The following is a 22,872-nucleotide window of genomic DNA, read 5'->3' as shown; positions in this document are numbered from 1 at the left end:
TTTAGACTGCTCTAGCAAAACCAAGTCAGTTGATCTATGTTCCCAGAAGGGGGTCTGACTGGTTGGTATAAAACCGCACAACAGTGTCCTGTGGTTCTTAAGTGGGGGTGGGGATGAGGATGCTTCTTTATCCACATTACTCCACATCACGGATGCTGACATAATTATTAATTTAGAACAGAATGCTCCAAAAAGATTCAGATATGTAAAAAAAAAAAATGTGGTGTTTTCAATAGGCCCCTTTGATACAGGTTCTTTGGGGAGACAGTTAAACATGATACCGTTAGTGTGGTCCTACCTTTGAACTGTAATATATAACTCTCATTGTGGTCTGCTGTCTCCTGGAAGAGCCCATAACTGTAAAGGCTATTGCTTTACAGCTACTCTAGGAAGATTGAGGGATTAAGTTATACATTACGTAAAACTATCCATTAATCCTCTTAGTGTGCATTACGAGTGAATGGCCTGAAAGAGACTCTTATTAAAGGAGCCCTAACATTCACTTTTCCTTGGTGACATTAGGTATTTGAGGCTTGTTTCATGGATTTTGGTGCTGAAGTATTCAGTACACCATCTTTTATCTGCTGTTAGAGCCAGTGGCATATGTTAGTACAGTACTAACAAAACTACAGTTGGTAAAGCAGATCCCTTGTTTAACTAGTAGCAAGTCATTCATAAAATAGAATTGTACATCTTCTACCATACCAGAGTCACTGACATTTTTTGTTTTTGTTTTTTTAAAAAGGAACAGCTACAAAAACCATGACTTTAAAAATGTTCTTGGGGATGAATTACATTTTAAAATAACTGTATTTTTAGAAAAGAAAATGATTTGTAACACAAATTTGTTCTGAAAGTGTCTGGTTGCTGCATACAGCCTTCTTCCCTAGTTAAATTTGCTTTCTGTTATACAAACTTGCACGACTGTTTTCATTCGAGGAAAAGAGAAAAGAAAAGTTCAATGTGATGGCTAAGACCTATCAGAGCTGACTCATTGAGCTGAATTATTGCTGTGCAGAAAGTTTGTAAAGCCTTTACCTCCGGATGAACACTGAGCGTTACTTCAGCCTTGACAGTTGACCTTTCAATTTGATTGGGCTCAGCAATAATAATAGCTGTATCTGCAGTATAGAGATGGCAGAACAGTTCTTAGTAACCGATCTTCCCTTATTAGATCTTACGTCAAGGGACTAAAATTCACACTCTTTGTGTGTGTGTATAAATTCTTTCACTAATAATACCTTTGTTATGGAGGCCAATTAATGTACAATTTCCCTTCCTCCCCCCACCATTTTGGCTATTCTTGGTTTTAGTTTAGGAAAAGAAAAATCAAAAATCCAATATTTAGTCAATAATGATCTCTTTTCTCTCAATAAGACCTACTGTGAAAAGACAACAAACAAGCAAGTCAAACTGTTGTAATTTGGTCAACCACTCGGGTACTATCCATATCCACCATTTCGACACACTCTATTTCCTCACGGTTTTCAGGATTCTTCTTCTCTTTCCTTTTTTTCTTGGATGGTGGCACAAAAGTCAGTATCACAGGTAAAATGGCAAAGCAGTGAAAGAAGGTGACTAATGCTATTAAAAACAAGCACCTGAACAGTGTACGGGTCAGATTTGAAGGCACAGCTGCAAGAGGAATCAGACCAACAATATAGCAGAGGTAGCTCTGTAAAATAGCTACCCCGTGCACTTCTAGGGCATTTTTTACCCATTTAGTTCTTGTGAAATCTTTGCCCAGGATAAAGGTTGATAACAGTGGTGCACAGTTGTCAATTGTATAATTAATCCCATAAATTAAGCACAACACAGAAATACAGTCCAGTTCCACTTTCCACAAGGTCATGAAACCTATGACTCCAAATTCGACTGAGGCAACAGTTAGAGTGAGCCAGACATTGATTAGAGAGTCTGCCACCAGGAATGCCGAGAAGAAGAGCAGAAATAAAGCACTGATGCAGGAGTTTTGTAAGGGGGCTCCCACTGAGGAGGCATAACGATCCATGTACACAAATGATGGATTGAAAACGATGAATTTCACCTTGGATGTGAGAGAGAGTTTCCTCAAGGTTTCCAGGAGATCATAAAGTTCTTCTCTCTTGGTTTCCATTGTCTTAGCCACCAAGAACATCCTAGAAGCCACTACATCAACTTCATTGTTGTACTTCTTTGAAAAGATGATATCCTCTGAAAAATGGGCATACTGGGGGGCTTTCAGGAATGAGTTCCTCAACATGTCAGTAAAATTCTTTTTGGGCAATCCAGTAGATATGTTGAGTTTCCTTAGATAATTTAAATAGCTCTCAAACCAAGATATCCTCACAAACCCTTTCGTATACTCTAGCACATCTTCTTGAACGCTTGTGTTCCAATATTCTATTGACTCATAGATATAAAACCCAATGACTGGGCTGTAGTTACTGAAATACTTTTGCTGGGCAGTAGTGTATTCAATGGTTCGTGTCGCGGTTGCTACGATGTTACTAAGGTCTGACCCTTCATTGACCTGCAGGTAGCCCATTAAGGCAAAGGAAATATAAACAAGGTAAAAGAGAACTACAAAAGGCTTGACATAAGTGTTTGTTATCCAGTCACAGTAATAGCGTTTGAGGAAACACACCAAAAGATGACTTTCGTAAGTATTTGGTTCCTCTGAATCGGTTGTGTCCTCGCTGAATTTGGCTGTCAGAAGAAACCTATACCACGCAGGCTTCTCTTGCAACACCTCTGGCTTTGGTACCTTTCTGCAGAAGATACTATGCTGGTAGTTGTTTTCTATGTAGCCAGTAAACACCAGGCTGGACCCATAAAAGGAGAGTACGTAGAGGTAGTTGAAGAAAATTGCAATACAGGAATTGCAGCAGAAAATCCTAGCTGCTTCAATGTTAGTGAAGGGACTGGCACCTATTCCAAAAGTGACCAGGTACATGGCAGTGGTGAGAGAAAAGGAGAGCATGGAGTCTGCAAACACAGCTGCAGTTCTCTCTTTAACATGTTGGTCTTCTCTAGTTTTCCTCCAGGAGGACAACATTTCAAAAGTCCCATATAACCCATGACCTAGAATAAAGAACAAAGCAAGTGTTTAAGGTCTGTATCTTTTTAGTCAGGAAGGGCAAAACAGCATGGAAAAATTTTAACATGGACATGCTAAAAGGCACAAAGGAGTTATAATTGGCCCCCAGTTATAATTTAAGTAGCAAAGGTCTTGTGGAATAAAAAATATTAAGATTTTGTAAATTGCAGAAGCACATTAATCATGAAAAAAGCCGTTAGCAAACCCAAGTATTTTCATCATGTATTTTTGGTAAGGATCAACATGTGGAAGCCTAATGTCTTTGTAAAGAATTCACTAGAGTTTCCACACATCTGTGTTACTGGGTTGGTGGTAACCAGGTAAAATACTTGTTTTTCTCAGACATTGGTTTTAGTTTTCAAGAGCGCCTGAGATGGAGGATGCTTTGAAATTCAATAAGTTTGTAATGTTTTAAGGTGGTGAGATCTGACTAGTGATTAGAACAAGTGATTAGGAACCGGATGAGCTTGGGCATTATTTGGTCTTCTTGCTGAAAAACTAGGAAAAAATAAAGTGAAGGAATGCTGTATCTGAGTTGAGTTTTGCTGGGTGAATCAATCACAGACTTTCCCAGTCCCTTGCCACATCCTCTGGCTAAAAAAAAGATAAATCATAGAAATGTAGCAAACAAAAAAGCATGAATAAATTTTACAAAAGCAGAATTAATGAGGATTATAACAAGCTTATATGTACAAAACTACATAATGCTTTATTTTCCTTACTTTAATGTGTATACTTACACAGTTTGCAAAACTAAATGCAGATCCATTTAATTTTTCAACAAACCCTAAATGTTGTAATTTATTTAATTACCTCTTAAAATAAATATAGTGTTCATGAAAGAGCTGAACTGAAAGACCTGGAGACTGAAATCCTCTGTTTAACCACAGAACAAATATAGGATTGGCAAAATGCATGGCTTTCCCTGTGTCTCTGGTTCTTTTGTCCTATATGCCCATTAAATCCTTGGTCTCTCTATTGTGACCTGCCAACAAAGGTACCAATTGTGATGATGGTTTTGGTGATGTGGACATCTACTCATTTGCAGCAGAACTAAACTGTGAACACAGATTCAGTTTACATACATCACCAAAGAGCTATCAGATGGGAACAGTTATGAGACACAACTAGACGTATTTTAGAGGAGAAAAGTTCTGTAAAAATAATGTTTAGAAATAAGTTGAAGTTTGTAAAATGCCAGCTGATGGATACCTAATCAACTCTAAAAATACACTCCTGGGAAGTACGTAAGTACTAAACTGATTTGATCTAGGAAAACTGAGATAGAGTGACTCCTGAAGGGGCGTCAGTGTTTAGACTCAGGATTTCTGGGATACTAGTCCTAGGCTTGGATGATTTGACAGTGTCTCTGCACCCCTTTAACAATTCCTTGAGCCCTCCCCCAGGCTAAATTCTAAGCTAATTATGGGCCTGGGTGCATATTCTGGACTGTATACTTCTCATAGTGGAATGCCCATTGGTTTCAGTTTGAAGTTTGCACAGAGATCAAATGAAAATATGGTTTTTATGTGGGAACTAAGGGTGGGATTTATTGTAGCAGTGGGACTGGGTCTCCCACTCCCCGGTGAGTCCTCTGACCACTAACCTGAAGAATCATGCTCACACTCTCTCACCCAATGACTCTTTAAGTGTTTATCCACAGTGGAACAGCTTCAACAGGAGAGATTCCCACATCAGAATATCCCATAGCTCAGTGGTTAGAGCCCCACCCTGAAAGGGTTAAGAGACCCCTGTTCAAATCATTTCTCCCCCTCAGCAGAGGGATGAACTGAACATGGGTCTCCCACATCACTGGTGAGTGCTCTAACCACTGAGCTAGAGGTTATAAGATGGGGTGGTGGTGACACCACCTTCTCTGGCTCTTTTGTGTGGCGTGGGGCAGGATCTAACTCATTCTCTCAGAAACTGACTTCGGTGCTAAGTCCAGACTGCAGAGAAGTGACTGTCTCACTGGTGAGCCACAAACTGGGATCCTCCTTCCTAGAGTCAGGAAACTTAGGTGCCTGACTCTGAGCGGGGTGGGGTTTAGGATACTCCCCTCTTGTCAGCATCTCCCACTGGCTAGCTTAGGTGACTCGTGCCTAACTCCCTTTGTGAATTTGGGCCTAAAAATTTAGTTAGTTATGATTTCTTCTTCTTGTTGCATTTGTCATTCAGTGATAAGACTTCCCCTTTGGGCCAGCCACTGTATCTCCCTTTTGTTTTTCTTCCTTTCCCTTCCTGCTTTCTTTGTGTTTCTCCCCCTCCCTGCCTTTGTGAGTCTACTCTGCTTTTTTCTCTGCATTTCCTTCTCTTCAGCAACGCCCAATTCCCAACCCAGTAGGCTTGCTTTGCTCTCATCTTCATCCTCATTCCTTCCCCTACCAATGTTCAGTGATTAAAACGTATTTAATGAGGGCATCGAAGTGTAAATTGGATTGTAATAATTGATTCAGGGTCCGAGGCATTCCATCTCTGCACTACTGTTTCATACTGTCTGCAAACTTGGGCAGACATCTTTGCATTGATTACATTTGGTTTACATTTGGAAGGTTATCTCTGCCACCATTAGCGCTGAAAATTTTCTTAAAAAATAAATCGATGCTTGAGCATGTGTGTGTCATGAAGGCCACATACATACATACCATTGGCTAGATCTGGCCTGTGGGCTGTATGTTTGACACCCCTGCCTAAGTAGTTCTTATAGTCAGCCCCCTTTACATAATCAGATTATCCACAAAACTGATAATAACAACCCTGGCCTTGTTGCAGGAATTAGCATATCTAAGTTTTGAGCTGATGGCATGGCTGTCCATTCTGGTAATAACGGAAAACAATGAAATCACTATTCACAGATACTTTTAAACAACAGAGAAATTTGAAATATGGAACTAAAATGAGTTAATGTAACTAGTGTCTTTTCTCTCCAGCGTCTCTTATTTACAGTAACAGAGTGCTTGCCCTCATGCATATCAGATTAAAAAAAATCTACATCATGGCATAAAACATGAATATCCATTTTGTAGTAACATTAGTCATATTTCCAATGAGGCATTTATCTTAATTTGTCCAAATATTGTTTTACAGCTGCTTCTGGAGGGCAGGTCAAGACTGTCAATTTGATAGCTAGTACAGTGCCCCCTATTAAAACTAATTGGGGATGCCAAAACTTCCCAGACATAGAAAAAGGAAAAAGTACAATCAGCGACTGACACCCCGTTGTTAATTATGTTTTAAATAGTTATGTTCTAGGTTCAGTAGGGAAAACTATTAAACTTGCTTTCACTGTGTTCTTTGTAAAGACAGATTGACCTTTATTTAAAAGTCACGGATCACTTGCCAAAGCAAGGAATGAGAGGTTTAATCTCTTTATGGTTCCCATAAGTCCTGCAGACAGGCATGTCTGACTATTCCACGCAGCATCGTATTACAAATTACTTTCACCATGAGCTTTAGTTTGAACACATTTTAAAAAAAAATGCTCCAGCAATAATAAGGTCTTGCATAACAATTTCAAACAGAAGCATTAATTTGGAAGGCTTTAGTCCTTACAATACACCAAAATTTAGATATAGTTAAAAATGATGCAAGGTCTGATTTTTGTTTGTATGTTTTGGATAATAGTAATGTCTGATGACTGACTTCTGATCAGTGGCGCTGGAACATTTTTAGTAGAGGGGGTGCTGAAAGCCAGCCCCCTTACTCCTGTCCGTGCTGCCACCCCCCCGAGTTGAGGCTGGGAAGGACTGTGTCTCTGGGGGGACCAAGAGGATTAAGGGATTAAGGTGGCCGAGGCCACAGCTGGGGGCGAGTGTGGGGGCAGGAGTGGATCCCCAGGCAGGGGCCAGCAGCAGGGACCCCACGTGCAGGGCCAAGAGCAGAGCCCCGGCTGTGCGGGGCCCCAGGAATGGAGCCAGGTGCGTGGGGCCCCAGGAGCAGAGGCCTGAGAGTGGGGGGTGCGACCAGGCAGGCACAGGGCCAGTGGCCAGGGAGTGGGGCTGGTGGGTGGGGCCCTGGGCATGGGCCCCAGGTACAGGACCAGCAGCTGGGGAGTGGGGCCGGAGGCCAGGACCCGAGCCCAGATGAGGGGTTGGGGAGCGGAGTGCAGACAGAGGGCTGGGAGGAGGGCATAGGCATGGCAAGCACCCCCAGGTTTTATGTGTGGAGCCAGTGGCTGGGGAGCGGGGCATGGGGCTGAACCCAGGGACACAAGCCGGGGAGTGGAGCCCTGGGCATGGGGCCCGTGGCCACTCATAAAACCTGGGGATGCTGCAGCAACCCACATACCCCTCATTTCTGCGCCTATGCTTCTGATTGCCATTTACAACAAGGACAAATTTTAATAATAGAATACTTTAGGATACTTTTTCTACTTTGCTTTTACATAATTGTGGAGGATAACTTGAAAAGGAACTGGATTAATAAAATGATTAAAGTAAATGAGTGAGGCTCAAATGCATATAATCTAGAAAGCTAACTGAAAAAAATGATTGCCTCGCATATCATCCTATTTTATGGGTTACTTTTTTTGTCTTATATACATTCCGTACATTATGGATTGGTATTTTCGGTTTGAATTTTGTGTATTTCTCAACCATGCTCTGTAACATACAGTATTTGTGAAGGGTAGTGAAGGCCTAATTTTCAAAATGGGAAGTCTGCGAAGTGTCCTTAATTGTCTAACCCAAAGTCACAGTTTTTACATGCAGTCACACGCAGGGCCTGATGCAGTGCCCACAGAAGTCCATGGAAAGGAGCAGGCCTTAATTTCATATGGTAATTAGGCACAGCATGTTAAAGATCAGCTCTTGTTGTCCAGTGTATGGAGGCATTTTGTACGAATTTGGCTTTCCTTCTATGGTTATGCTGATTTCATGTTCTCCATTTTTACCACCATCTGCCCATCTATTTTTGACTTCTATTGCTCCTCTCTCTCTCAATGTTATGATGTCTGTCCTATAAGCCATCAGCTAGAGGTGATCAAATCATTCCTTGCAAATAAATAATCCTGTTATTTTAAACCTTTTCCTGCTAATTAGTTATCCAATACATTATTTGTACTGATTTGTTTTTCACAATTGTGCAGTAAATAATGTGCGAACACATTTAGCCAATGGGTTATTAGCAAACTGTTCACTACAAACATTTACTTACTATTCATAGTTCACTGTGTGTACCCTCCACTTGGTCACCTAGATCAAAAGGTATTGATTTTGTTGTTTGGCTGGGTGACTTTAACTGTATCATCAGGCAGAGTCCCCTTTTCTGTTTATACCAGTTTGTTCACTATTCACAACTCTTTTTAACCAATCTTTTGTGTAAATAGCAATAATAAATGAGCCGTGAATACGCTCTCAAATATTTATTCACTCTGGGTGGAGAGGAAAAGTGAGACATGATGGTGCAGGACCTGGTGGCATTAGCTGGCACCAGTAATAGGAAGATGAGTAGAGATAGAGCCAAGACAGGGCTGTGGAGGCTGGAGAGTGTGATCTGAAGGGGAAAATGAGGTTGTTGGAGGAATGACAATGAGGTATTGGAAAAATGAGAGCGAGGGACTGTCTGTTCTGTGTTTCTACAAAACCTAGCACAATGGGGTCCTGGTCTGTGATTGGCGCTCTTAGGCACCACAATAATACAAATAACTAATAATAGCACTGGAGAAAGTCAGGCAAAAATCCTCTTGTTGCACTAAAGAGCCAGTCCTTTGGGACACAGGATTCCCCTTGTCATGTTTGCTGTTGCTCGAGATCCATCACAGCAATACTGATTAAAGCAGCTCAGAGAGTAGGCCCAGAGTCACAGAGAGTCACCCCTGATTTAGGTGCTACTGCAATCCACAAAACCCCTACACAGCTGCTGCCTAAACCTGTAGGTGCCTAAACTCACTCGGTGCGTAAATGTCTGCAGTATTTCTGCCTCAGGCAGGAATCCCAGAATACGTATCTCACACCTAAACTCCAGTTTGATCCTCAAATCAGGTTAAGACAGGTGTTGCCCCACCTTTCTCACCGAATGGGACGCCATCCAGTAGGTGTGGTCCAAGTATACCTAACTCCACACAAAATGGCTGAGGGAGGGAGCGTGTATGCATGTCTGTGTTGCAGTGCTTAAGCCCTTCTGTGAATTCAGGCTGTACACATTTCGACTGTACTTTCTGCAGCAGCCTGGGGTTTTTATCTCACTCATCTTTGTCTTTAGAAAATAAGGTAATAAATAATACCTCGCTCTTACACAGCACTTTTCATCAGGGTCTCAAAGTACTTTATCAAGGAGGTCAGTATCATTATCCTTATTTTACAACACGGAGACTGAGGCACAGGGAAGTGAAATGAATTGCCCCGTGGCAGGTCTCCTGAGTCCCAGTCCAGTGCTCTCTCCACTAGGCAACACTGCCAGCCTAAAATAACAGCTGCTGTTAGATTGTCTTTGTTTAAAGAATGCAATGTGCTCTCTTTAATTTTATACAAAAATTATGTGGGTTTTCTCACAGCCCCCATAAAAAGATTCAATGTATGTATTTAAAGGAAAGGAAAACAGGGAGAGAGACTGGGAATCAAATATTAGTTCCCTTTCACAAAGCTATGTCTGCACTACGAGCCTTACAGCGGCACAGCTGTACCCCTGCTCCTGTGCTTCTGCAAGGTCTCCCGTGTAGCCGCTCTATGCCAGCAGCAGAGAGCTCTCCTGCCGGCATAATTAAACCACCCCTAATGAGGAGTGGTAGCCATGTTGGTGGGAGAGTGTCTCCCGCTGACATAGCGCTGTCCACACCAGTGCTTTTGTCAGTAAAACATTTGTCAGGCGGGGGGTGCATGTGTTTTTTCACACCCCTGCCCGACAAAAGTTTTACCGACAAAAACGCGAGTATAGACATAACTTTAGTTTTACAGGCACATAGATAGAATATAGCAGTACGTTGTGGTGTGGAACTGCCCTGTGTTGGTTTCAAGTGTTTGTTTACTATCCTTGGAAAGTGCGACACCCGCTAAAGATGGAGGAGGAAGTTCTACTCTTCCATGGCTGTCTGTTACACATGGTAGCATTTTATGCTTAGGTGTAGTTTGACTTCTATATTTTGGAGGGTGGCTCCAGTCAAGCCAACAGGGACGTGCATGGGTGGGGCGGGGCAGGGGGAGGGAAAAAAATTCTGTGCCACCACACAGGGACACCATTTCAGATTTTTTTGGGGGGAGGGCGGGAACTTTAACTGTGATTCCAGGGGCTACTTAGGCAACTGAAAACTCTCTCTCTCTCTTTTTTTTTTTTTTTTTTGCAGATAATAACTTAGAAATTATCTGACAGGAGCACTATATTTAATTCCTATATCAAGAAAGAAAATTAAATAAATATTAGACCTACTCAGTTCTAATACTTACATGTTCTGACATCTTGTGGCAAGTCACTTATGGGACACTGGTTAGGTTTAAAATTGTAATGTATATTCTTTTTCAGATACTCTTACTAAAGTCAGAAGGGACCATCATGGTTATCTAGTCTGACCTCCTGCATGTTGCAGGCCACAGAACCTCACCCACCCATTCCTGTAATAGACCCCTAACCTCTGGCTGAGTTACTGAAGTCCTCACCTCCTTATTTAAAGACTTCAAGTTACAGAGAATTCACCATTTACACTAATTTAAACCTGCAAGTGACTCATGCCCCATGCTGCAGAGGAAGCGAAAAACCATCAGGGTTTCTGCCAGTCTGACCCAGGGGAATATTCCTTCCCAACCCCAAATATGGTGATCAGTTAGACCCTGAGCATGTGGGCAAGATCCACCAAGAAGATACCTGGAAAAGAATTATCTGTAGTAACTCAGAAACCACCCCATCTAGTGTCCCATCTACAGACATTGGGCTTTTTGCTACAGGATTTTTGCTACAGTTGCTGATGGGCCACACACCATTGTAGGCAGTCCTGTCATACCACCCCCTCCATAAACTTATCAAGCTCAGTCTTGAAGCCAGTTAGGTTTTTTGCCCCCACTGCTCCCCTTGGGAGGCTGCTCCAGAATTTCACTCCTTTGATGGTTAGAAACCTTCACCTAATTTCAAGGCTAAAACTTGTTGATGGCCAGTTTATATCCATTTGTTTTGAGGTCCACATTGGTGCTTAACTTAAATAATGCCTCTCCCTCCCTGGTATTTATCACTTTGATGTATTTATAGAGAGCAATCATATCTCTCCTCAGCCTTCTATTGGGTAGGCTAAACAAGCCAAGCTCTTTGAGTCTCTTCTCATGAGGTAGGTTTTCGATTCCTCAGATCATCTTAGTAGCCCTTCTCTGCACCTGTTCCAGTTTGAATTAATCTTTCTTAAACATGGGAGATGAGAATTGTACACAGTGCTCCAGATGAGGTCTCACCAGTGCCTTACACAATGGTACTAACACTTTCCTGTCTCTACTGGATATACCTGGCCTGATGCACCCCAGACCATGTTAGCCTTTTTCACGGCTGCATCACATTCACAGCTCATAGTCATCCTGTGATCAACAAGTACACCCACGTCTTTCTCCTCCTCTGTCACTTCAAACTGATAAGTCCCCAGCTTACAGCAAAAATTCTTGTTGTTAGTCCCTAAATGCATGACCTTGCCCTTTGCACTATTAAGAATCATCCCATTTCTACTACTCCAGTTTACAAGGTCATCCAGATCTTCTTCTATGATATTCTGGTCCTCCTCCACATTGGCAATACCTCCCAACTTTGTGTCATTCGCAAATTTTATTAGCACACTTCCACTTTTTGTGCCAAGGTCAGTAATAAAAATGTTAAATAAGATTGGTCCCAAGACTGATGAAGAACTCCACTAGTAACCTTCCTTTAGCCTGACAGTTCACCTTTCAGTATGACCCATTGGAGTCTCCCCTTCAACCAGTTCCTTATCCACCTTTCAGTTCTCATATTAGTCCCCATCTTCTCCAATTTAACTAATAAATTCTCACGTGGAACTGTATCAAATGCCTTACTAACTTCCAGGTAGATTATATCTACTGCATTTCCTTTGTCTAAAAAATCAGTTATCATCTCAAAAAAAATTAGTAACTTTGTTACTTGAATCCAACAACTGAAATAATTGTAGAAAAATCTACAATTACTTTCTATCATGTAGGCTACTTTCTTTTTGCAGTTCATCAAGCTTGGAACAGATCATTTAACTTTAGGAAACACCCTAACAGCCCTTTCTTATCTTAATTACCTGTTAATCACTCTGTTTATAAACAAGAAGGAGTCTGGTGGCTCCTTAAAGACTAAGCTTTTGTGGGTAAAAAACCCACTTCTTCAGATGCATGGAGTGAAAATTACAGATACAGGTATAAATATATTGGTACATGAAGAGAAAGGAGTTACCTTACAAGTGGAGACCCAGTGTTGACAAGGCCAATTCAGTCAGGGTGGATGTGGTGCACTCCCAATAATTGATGAGGAGGTGTCAATACCAAGAGAGGGAAAACTGCTTCTGTAGTGAGCCAGCCACTCCCAGCCCCTATTCAAGCCCAAATTAATGGTGTTAAATTTGCAAATGAATTGTAGCTCTGTAGTTTCTCTCTGCAGTCTGTTTTTTAGTTTTGTTGTTGTTCAAGGATGTTTACTTTTAAATCTGTTATTGAATGTCCAGGGAGATTGAAGTGTTCTCCTACTGGCTATACCAGAAACCTACTGACCCTATACTGGAAACCAACTGACCACTATACTTACCTACATGCCTCCAGCTTCCACCCAGGACACATCACACAATCCATTGTCTACAGCCAATAAGATACAACTGTATTTGCTCCCATCCCTCAGATAGAGACAAACACCTACAAGATCTTTATCAAGCATTCTTAAACTACAATACCCACCTGGGAAAGTGAGGAAACAGATTGACAGAGCGAGAGGGGTACCCAGAAGTCACCTACTACGGGACAGGCCCAACAAGGAAAACAACAGAACACCCCTGGTCATCATGTACAGCCCCCAGCTAAAACCTCTCCAGCACATTATCAACGACCTACAACCTATCCTGGAAAACGATCTCTCACTCTCCCAGACCTTGAGAGGCAGGCCAGTCCTCGCTTACAGACAGCCCCCCAACCTGAAGCAAATACTCACCAGCAAACACACACCACACCGCAGAAACACTAACCCAGGAACCAATCCCTATAACAAACCCCGTTGCCTACTCTGTCCCCATATCTACTCTAGCAACACCACCATAGGACCCAACCACATCAGCCACACCATCAGAGGCTCATTCACCTGCACATCTACCAATGTGCTATAAGCCATCATGTGCCAGCAATGCCCCTCTGCCATGTACATAGGCCAAACCGGACAGTCTCTACATAAAAGAATAAATGGACACAAATCGGACATCAGGAATGGCAACATACAAAAGCCAGTAGGAGAACACTTCAATTTCCCTGGACACTCAATAACAGATTTAAAAGTACACATCCTTCAACAAAAAAAATTAAAAGCAGACTGCAAAGAGAAACTGCTGAGCTACAATTCATTTGCAAACTTTACACCGTTAATTTGGGCTTGAATAGGGACTGGGAGTGGCTGGCTCACTACAAGGGCAATTTTCCCTCTCTTGGTATTGACACCTCCTCATCAATTATTGGGAGTGGACCACATCCACCCTGACTGAATTGGCCCTGTCAACACTGGCTCTCCACTTGTAAGGTAACTCCCTTCTCTTCTTGTGCTAATATATTTATGCCTGTATCTGTAATTTTCACTCCCTGCACCTGAAGAAGTGGGGTTTTTACCCATGAAAGATTATGTCCAAATAAATCTGTTAGCCTTTAAGGGGCCACCAGACTCCTCATTGTTTTTGTGGATACAGACTAACACAGCTACCCCTCTGATACTGTTTATAAACAAAATTCTGACTCCCTGCCTCACAGGGGCCCAAGCTGGGAGAAGTCTCCTGTCTCCTCTGCAGAACTCATTGCACACTCAGGCTGCCTGCCTGATGCTTGCAGTTTTGGGGGTGCAATGCCCCACCCTGCCCCCCAAACTCCACCCATGATTTTATGAATAATTAGTTTTATTTGCCCCATCTTAGCACACTTGTACACAAAACATTAATAATGATTGACCTCTGCATTAAAGACTAAGAATAATAATGAGCTAATCTGGGCTACTGTCTTCCTGGGATAATCAGTCACAGGGACTAGATATGGATGTTGATGCAAGGTTTATGCATGTGTGGGAAACTGCTGCACATGGATTCAGGTGGCCTGATTCTGATCTCACTTACATCCGTGTAAATCCAAAATAATTCCACTGAAGTCAAAAGAGCTAACCTAGGTAAGGGATATCAGAATCAGGCCCAGGGAATTTTCTTTTACAAAACTAGAAAGGTAATAGTATATGATATAATGAAGACACACTAGATTCCACTAGCTGATAGAATAAAAAATAAAACTGTGCTCTGCTCAGCTACGTGACTGCATTCCAGAATTAGACAAAGAGCCTGGGATGATTCGCTCCATAATTTTTCCAGCAGGATCAGACAGCTCACCTAAAACCCAGCTCCACCCTCTGTGAAGCTAAGTGAAAAGGCCACTGCTGGCCTTCCTGATCACCAGGGTTAAGAACAGCCAATCAAAGACAAAGTAAAAATCTTATCTGACTTGCCAGGTGTGACCTCTCCCTTCAAATATGGTTGGAACTTAAAACACACCAGTGAATAGCAGTCTCAAAATGTTCATGAACATGCACATAGAGCAAAAGAGTGAGCACACAGTTTAGATAAAATCTTCCTGACGAGAAAAATAAAATTCAAAGAAGCTGATTGAACTAGAACCACAGTTAATTTATACTATCATTTTTTACTGAGTTTGTAACTGTTTACTGGCCTGGGTAGCACTCTACAACATTTATGTCCACACTGCAGATGGCAGCAAACCATATACTACCTTATCTGCTGTCCAAGTCTGAAACATGGCTGCCTTCCTGACAGAAGCTCATAACTCTACTCTTTTATCATTATCATAGTCACAAACCCAGGTATGCCCATATCCATCCCAGTTTAGGGTTCATTCATTGGTTTATTCTATGGATCAAAAATTAGAGTGCATTGGCCAGATTTTCATTTACATGAACTAAGAATCTGGCTCCTTGTTTCCAGATACATTGTCTGTCTGAGTCCTATATGGGATCCATTTGGGAGAAAAGGAATAGAGATTGAAATGTTTAACAATGTCCACCTGTGTAGCGATTGTGTTGACTATGTTGCAGCATTTACACACAGTTAATTAGTTGCACTGAGAGAGGAACACTGGTGAGAGGTAAAAGTTGTCATGTACAAACATGATCAATGCATGCTGATAAGGAAAACTATAGCAAATGTACAATAGCTTGCTCTTCTTAGAGGACAACATTCTTCTGGGTCTGTGGACCTCAAGGAAGAATATAATAAAATCATAGACATGTAGGGCTGGCAGGGACCAAAAGAAGGCATCAAGTCCAGCACTGAGGCAGGATCAAATAAATCTAGACCATCCCTGACAGGTGTTTGTCTAATCTGTTCTTAAAAACCTCCAATGATGGGGATTCCACAACCTACTTTGGAAGCTTATTCCAGAGGTTAATTACCCTTATAGTTAGAAAGTTTGTCCTAATACCTAACCTAAATCTCCTTACTGCAGATTAAGCCCATTACTTCTTGTCCTACCTTCAGTGGACAAGGAGAACAACTGACCACTCTTCTTTTTATATCAGCCTTTAACATATTGGAGACTGTTATCAGGTCCCCCCTCAGTTGTCTTTTCTCAGGACTAAACTGTCCAGTTTTTTGTAGCCTTTGCTCTAGCTCAGGTTTTCTGAACCTTTTAATCATTTTTGTTGCTCTCCTCAGAACTCTCTCCAGTTTGTCCACATGTTTCCTAAAGTGTGCACACAGAACCGGACACAGTACTCCAGCTGAGGCTTCACTGGTACTGAGTAGAGTGGGATAACTCCTGTTAATGCACCCCAGAATATTAGCCTTTTTCGCAATTGCATCACACTGTTGACTCATATTCAGTTTTGCTCCATTATAGCCCCCCCTCCCTTTTAGCAGTACTACCGCTATCCAGTTATTCTCCATTTTGTAGTTGTGCATTTGATTTTTTTCCTTCCTAAGTGCAGTACTTTGCACTTATCTTTATCTTGTTGATTTCAGACCAATTCTCCAGTTTAAGGTCATTTTTAATTCTAATCCTGTCCTCCAAAGTGCTTGCAACCCCTGCAAGCTTGGCATCATCTACAATTTTTTATAAACCTACTCTCCATTCCATTATCCAAGTCATAAATGAAAATATTGAATAGTACCGGACCCAGGACTGAGCCATGTGCAGCCCCACTAGATATACCCTCCCAGTATGACAGTGAGAGATAACTACTCTTTGAGAATGGTCTTTCAACCAGTTGTGCACTCACCTTATAGTATTTGGATCTTTGGAACAGACATGCATGTGCCATTAGTCAAACTGCTTGATACACTACTTTATCTTGCACATTCACGGTGAAATTCACTAGCACAAGCCTTATGTATCACTTAGGACCCACACAAGCCCTCAAAATACTTGATATGGCATTTAGGTGGTGAATAGGACTTGTGTGGGCCCTCTGCCCGGGATGAATTTCATCCTCGGTCATTTGGGTGTTCCACAGTAGACACAGAATATTTCACCCATCCTACGTTGCTGAAGAATGCACCTTTTTGGAAAGGCGGCATAGGGCCAACTTTCTGTTCTGGGATGGAACACTTAATATTGGTCAGGCCATACCCTTTTTGATTTCTACTCTCCCAAACTTGCACAAAGAGGGCTCTAGCAAATGCAACTCTTCCCCAATATTTCCTATCACAGAATAATAAACCAGGGTGAGTGGTGTCAGTTTTCTAAAGCTAAAAATGAAAATATTTATATAAATTACTATAATATAAATAATAGTATTTTATCATGACAGACAAATAACAATGGACATACACTTTAGGAATGGCTATAAAAAGAACAAACTATGTTATCTGTAGTACCATTCAAACCAGAATTACTGTCTAGATGTAAGTCCTTAGTATGTACAAACACATGCACATAAGATATGTATACTTCATCTCCATTGTCTCTCTACCCTGATCTATATAACAGATAGAGGAATATGGAAAAGGAGAAGTACGTGTAAAGTACTGGAGTGAAATAAGAATAGCCATCCTGGGTCAGACCGTTGGTCCATCTAGCTCAGTATCCAGTCTCCAGCGGCCAGTACCACAGCTTCAGGGGGAGAGTAGAAAACTGGGCAACTTTGGCGAGACTCACCCTATCTTCCCCTCCTGGTTTCTGGCAGTCAGAGGTGTAGGGTCATCTGAGCGTGGGATTACATCCCTGACCATCTTGGCTAATAGCCATCGATGGAACAATCCTCCATGAATTTAACTAGTTCTTTTTTTTTTCAATGATCTAGTCACAATCTCTCTTCCTAGTTTTAATATGATCATGAGCAATAACACTAGAAACCTATAATCTGATAGATTCTATTTTATGTTTTAATCATTAAACTTTGAACACAACATATTTTAATCATGTCCACTTTCAAAAAAATCTCTATCCATATATTATGTTTCCCAATCAGCGTATGATGCAGCATACCAAATCCAATTAAAATAAATGGACAAAAGCTCTACATGTGGAGCTTGTATAGGAATTATGACCCGATCCAGCAAAGACATTTGCACATGGCTAACTTTATGCCCTTTGTGTAGTCCCATTGACTTTAATGGAGTCAAGAGACCTGGTTGGGTAGACTGGGAGTTCAGAGGATGATATTTTTAATGTGGGTTGGAACTGTTTCTTTTGCAGCGTTCATTTTTGGATACTGATCCAATGCAATGTTTGTGTTTGTTATTGTGACAGCAAAATGTCAGCACATTTTATAAATAGAAAAACATCTAAGAGACAAGTTTATTTTGAGAAGCAGAGATAAGCAAGGCAAAATATGGTTCAAAATCTGTTTTTATTTAAATTGAATATTTAATCTGGTAGCAGAAAACCGTTTGAGAAAACCACTTTTTCCTACAGTTCAAATATTTGTCTTAAGAAAATAATCCAATACGCTTCCATGTCAAAGGCTTGTTTTGGTGTTTAAACGTCAGAATGTCAATTCTATTTCAACTTGTGGATTACTCCACTCACTCTGAGAGAGAACTGGCTGAGGCTGAAATGTCAGATCATATGTTTCTTTTAGCACATTGAAAAAGATTTGTGCTGCTCTTTAGCTATGTGCTTTTAGCTGGCTGGTTATTTATTTATGTATGACGATCCAAACTTTTTATATGCTTCTCTGAACTGAATCTGTTCTTAAAGTTTTTTGGAGATTTGCTGATCACTAATAAATACTGGTCTACACTTCAAAACAAACTTTTGGATTGTTAAAGGGGAGATCTTCAAGGACACAAAAGACAGCCAGGGGTCTAACTCATGTTGATATTCAATGGGAGCTGGGGGCCTAATTGCCATTTGTGCCCTCAAAAATCTGCCACTGGGTGGTCTTTCACATTGAAATGTGTGAAAAATGCGCAAACCCCCTCCAACACACAGTACTGTGGCTGAGTTCTTAGCTGTGGAGAGAGCATGAAAGGAACAGAAAGAGAAACATTCTGTTTGGTTAACCACACACCTGTTATGGATACAGAGAAGAAGAGGGGAGTATACTGTGGCTGCAGAGGATGGAGGATGGTGCAGAGGTTTGGACCACAGAATATCTAGGGATACTTTACCTTGCATGAGGAATGGGGTGAGTTGCATAGAATGTGAGAGACTTCAATCATGCTGCTAGGAAACATAAGGGGACACTGGTACTGCAGACACACAGCAAAAGCAAACAGAGAAAGTTTCCCTAGCATTCAGGTGCGCCAAACCACGTTTAATCAAGAGAGAAGAGCTTTCAGCATGAATGCCAGCAGCTGGCGTAGGGCAGCAGGCACAAGGTAAGACAGACCTCCCAGACAGATTCCCATTGCTGTCATGTCACCATATGCAAAGTACTACCGATTCGTCCTTTTATTCTATCCACTGATATTCAAAGTACTTGAGATTAGCAAATGAAAGTTAAATAAAATAACTGTTAGGCAAGAGCAGAAGGTACTGTGAGCTGACCTTCTCAACAGAGAATAAAATGAGTTTTCTTGACAGACCTTACATGAAATATATAAAATTGAAGCAACAGCAATCAAAAAGAAAACTGAGGCCGTGTCAACCTGCCCATGTAAAAATAATTTTTGTGTGTAACACAACAGCCAAACACCACTGTTTGGGTATGGTACACAGGAATACTACCAAAGGATGGAATGAGGCTGGGTGTATTTTAGTTTGGGCAAAATCTTAGGTTTTGGATCTGAATTCAGAAGCCAAAGCATCTTTGATTCTGGGTTATGTTTTTTCTTTTTTGGATCCATGGTCTACTGGAATATGGAGTAGTTTAAACGCTTCCAATTTCCCCATCTGCCTAATAAAACTGAAACCAATATAATTCAATAATGCACTAATTTTATCCCTTTAAATACTTTTTGCCCTGCATCCAGGATAATGAATAGAACAGATTAACATAGAAAACCATACAGTAAACTGCCCATAACATTGAAAAACTTCATAAAAATAGGAGACAGAGTAAATTTAGTGATGGGGAAATCTCAGGTTTAGAGATTATCTTGGATACTTAGTTGAAATGTCCAAATTTATAGGCAACTCCCCGAACCTGCCATGGACCTCTGTCCCTACACAGTCACCCTTGCCCCAACAGGCCTAGTCACAGATTCTCTTCCTTTGTCCCTCCCAGCACCCTGTCCGATTGCCCAAAGATGACAGGCCTACACATACCTCACAGTTGTCTCTCATTTTGAGAAATGTCATTCACTTTAGGTCCAAAATGAGTTATATTCCATACAAATTTGGTGTCTCATTTTATTTTTGAAAAAAGAAAAGGAGTACTTGTGGCATCTTAGAGACTAACCAATTTATTTGAGCATAAGCTTTCGTGAGCTACAGTGTACACTAAGTGAGCTGTAGCTCACGAAAGCTTATGCTCAAATAAATTGGTTAGTCTCTAAGGTGCCACAAGTACTCCTTTTCTTTTTGCAAATACAGACTAACACGGCTGTTATGCTGAAAACTGACATTTTATTTTTGAAAATTATTTACAACAGGATCATGAAACTGATGTTATGACTGAAGTTATTTACACTAAAGGAAGGAACCCCACAGCATTTATGCATGTTTCCTAAATAAATAATTTTCTATGCTTCTCCTTTTGGGCCTTTGTCATATACTGCATCCTTGGACTACATCAGGTTGAGAGAGAGATGGGCCTGCTCCCCGCTCTGGTATTTCAGGGATACATCCGCTGTCCTCCACAAGACTGTTATGACACATGGGATTCTCTCTCTCTCTCACACACACACACACACTCTCCCCCCCCCCCGAGAAAAAGAGTCAAATTGGTTTCTGCTCACCCTCTTGAGTATCTGAGACAGGCTCAGCCAATCAGCAAACATAAATATATGCCATGTAACTTCCCTTTCTGCCCAGGGACCAGCCCAGCTCAAAATTCAAAATGCATCACAAAACTTCCTCAAAATGTTCAGATTCTAGAAAGTTATTTTTAAAACAAAGTTTCATGCCCAAATTTGATTAAATTTTTTCATGGTCATGGAACATTTTTTCATGAAACATGGGAAAAACACCAGGAGATCAAAACCAGGTAGATTCTGACAATGTTTAATTTTGCTTCAAAGGTTGTATTCCTAAATTGATGCCTATACCCGTGCTAAAATTTCACATGTTCTAGACCTTTAACTGCCATGTGAACTACCTTCTCCTCTGAGCCTAAGGAAGTTTGAGAAGTTGCATATTTTGAAGATTGCTGCTGGCTCAGCAGAGATTCCTCAATTTGCTGAGACTGCAAAGAATGTTTTGACAAAGGAAAGAGGCTTGTAGAGGACTGTGAGTGTTGGCACTGCACATATCTGTATTTTATCAAACTTAGCAAAATGTTTGATCAGTTTATGGATGGCTGAAAGTTTAGGCCATTTTTATTTCTGATGAACTGTTTTTTCCATGCCTATTTTAATGCATTACATGCACTTTTAAATCAGAAGCTAAATATAAGCCAGTGGAACATTTACTGCATCTTTCCCCATATTTGGCAGTCTGACATCCCACAATTATTTTACATGGATGCTTCTTTCAGTGAATGTGGCTAGTTAAAAGAGCTGAATCTTCTTGAACAAACTGTACAGTTTTTCTAAAGGAATAACAGACTGCCTTTTTAAAATGGAAAGATTAACACTGAAATTTTCATTTCAGTTGTCTAAGATCAATGTGTAATTATAGCTATATGAAATAACATGTAGACTGTCTCATGAGCACAGCTTATTTTTAAATGGTTTGATATGTAACACACAGTGCTTTTGAGGAAGTGGATATACTTTTAAGGATCAGGAATCATTAAATGACACTTACTAGATATGGTGATCCATGGTATTTTGATACATCACTTTGGCCTGGGCCCAGATAACAAACACCCCAAAACTTTGGTTGGGGAGGCTATGGTAAATCAAAATCTGGATCTCTGCTTTGCAGTTCATGCCCACCTATATAATTTGTTTAATATAATTATGAAGAATTTGATTTGTCATTACATACTTCTGGAGGCTAAAAGTATATAGGCCCTGATTTAGCAAAGTATTATTCAAGTATCTAACTTCAAGCATTTAAATAATTATATTCCTGTTTATCAAAGCATTTATGCCCATGCTTAAGTGTGCTGATGATTTGGGGCCATAATGTTTAAATTATTCAGCCATATTCTGCTCCCACTTACATTCAGGCAAGTCATAGAAGCTGCTGGGGTTGCACAGATGTAACAGATCAGAATTTGGTTCATTGATTTTTTTAAAAAGAATTTTTTTTTGCAAGGAACACCTTTAAGAACATAAGAATGGCCACACTGGGTCAGACCAAAGGTCCATCTAGCCCAGTATCCTGTCTCCCAACAGTGGCCAATGCCAGGTGCCCCAGAGGGAATGAACAGAACAGGTAATCATCAAGTGATCCATCCCCTGTGACTCATTCCCAGCTTCTGGCAAACGGAGGTTGTATTCCTAAATTGATTCCTATACCCATGCTGAACCATCTCTGATATGTTTCACTTGGGACAAGGATATGTATCTGAGTACAACATACTTTTGCTTCCTGACCTTTTATAGGGGAAAACACAGTTCTTGCTGCACTAATATTTGCCGTGGATCTCACCCCAGTTTGTAAGCTATGTATTTTCTTTGCACTTGAAGAGAGCTGGGAGAACATGGCATAAAATGTTTGGGAACTATTTGTATTTTTAAATACATTTTTTTCAAATGTTAATGCCTCCTTTGCTTTCCTCAATGGACTGGAGGCAGAATGGAGGGAGGGAGAGCAGCAGTTGTTTGGGGAAGAAGGGTGATCAATTGCCAGTGGGTTTGGGGGTAGAGGATGAATTTGTTTGGAGATCTGTGGGGACAAAGTATAGGTTGAGATCGGGGGAACGGGGGGACAGGCATGGCTGTGGGGGGGATTTATGCTCATATAATCAAAGGACTAGAAACATTGCTCCAGGACTGATGGGGTGGGACTGCGGAAGATGGATTGGAAGTCTGAAAATTTGTTAAAGTGAGTGAGGGGAAAAGGATGGATTGGGAAGAGGAATATGATTGGGGTAGGTAGGGAATCAATTGATTAGGGAGCAGGGAGATGAGAGAAGCAGAAAAATCAATTGGA

At 41.0% G+C, this 22,872-nt stretch overlaps 1 protein-coding gene across 1 annotated transcript in view; it reads right to left on the bottom strand.

Moving 5' to 3' along the window:
- Positions 1-768: 768 nt before the first annotated feature.
- Positions 769-22,872, bottom strand: part of PTCHD1 (patched domain containing 1) — a 46,663-nt gene continuing 24,559 nt past the window's right edge. The window contains exon 4 of the mRNA XM_073357350.1: positions 769-3,063. Coding sequence (XP_073213451.1) covers positions 1,409-3,063 — 1,655 coding nt within the window. The 3' untranslated portion in view covers positions 769-1,408. The remainder of the gene's footprint in view (positions 3,064-22,872) is intronic.

Source organism: Lepidochelys kempii, chromosome 1 (assembly GCF_965140265.1).
Source record: "Lepidochelys kempii isolate rLepKem1 chromosome 1, rLepKem1.hap2, whole genome shotgun sequence".
Classification (NCBI taxonomy): Eukaryota; Metazoa; Chordata; order Testudines; family Cheloniidae; genus Lepidochelys; species Lepidochelys kempii.
The sequence above is the reverse complement of the archived record's forward strand: the minus strand, read 5'-3'. Positions and strand labels throughout refer to the sequence as shown.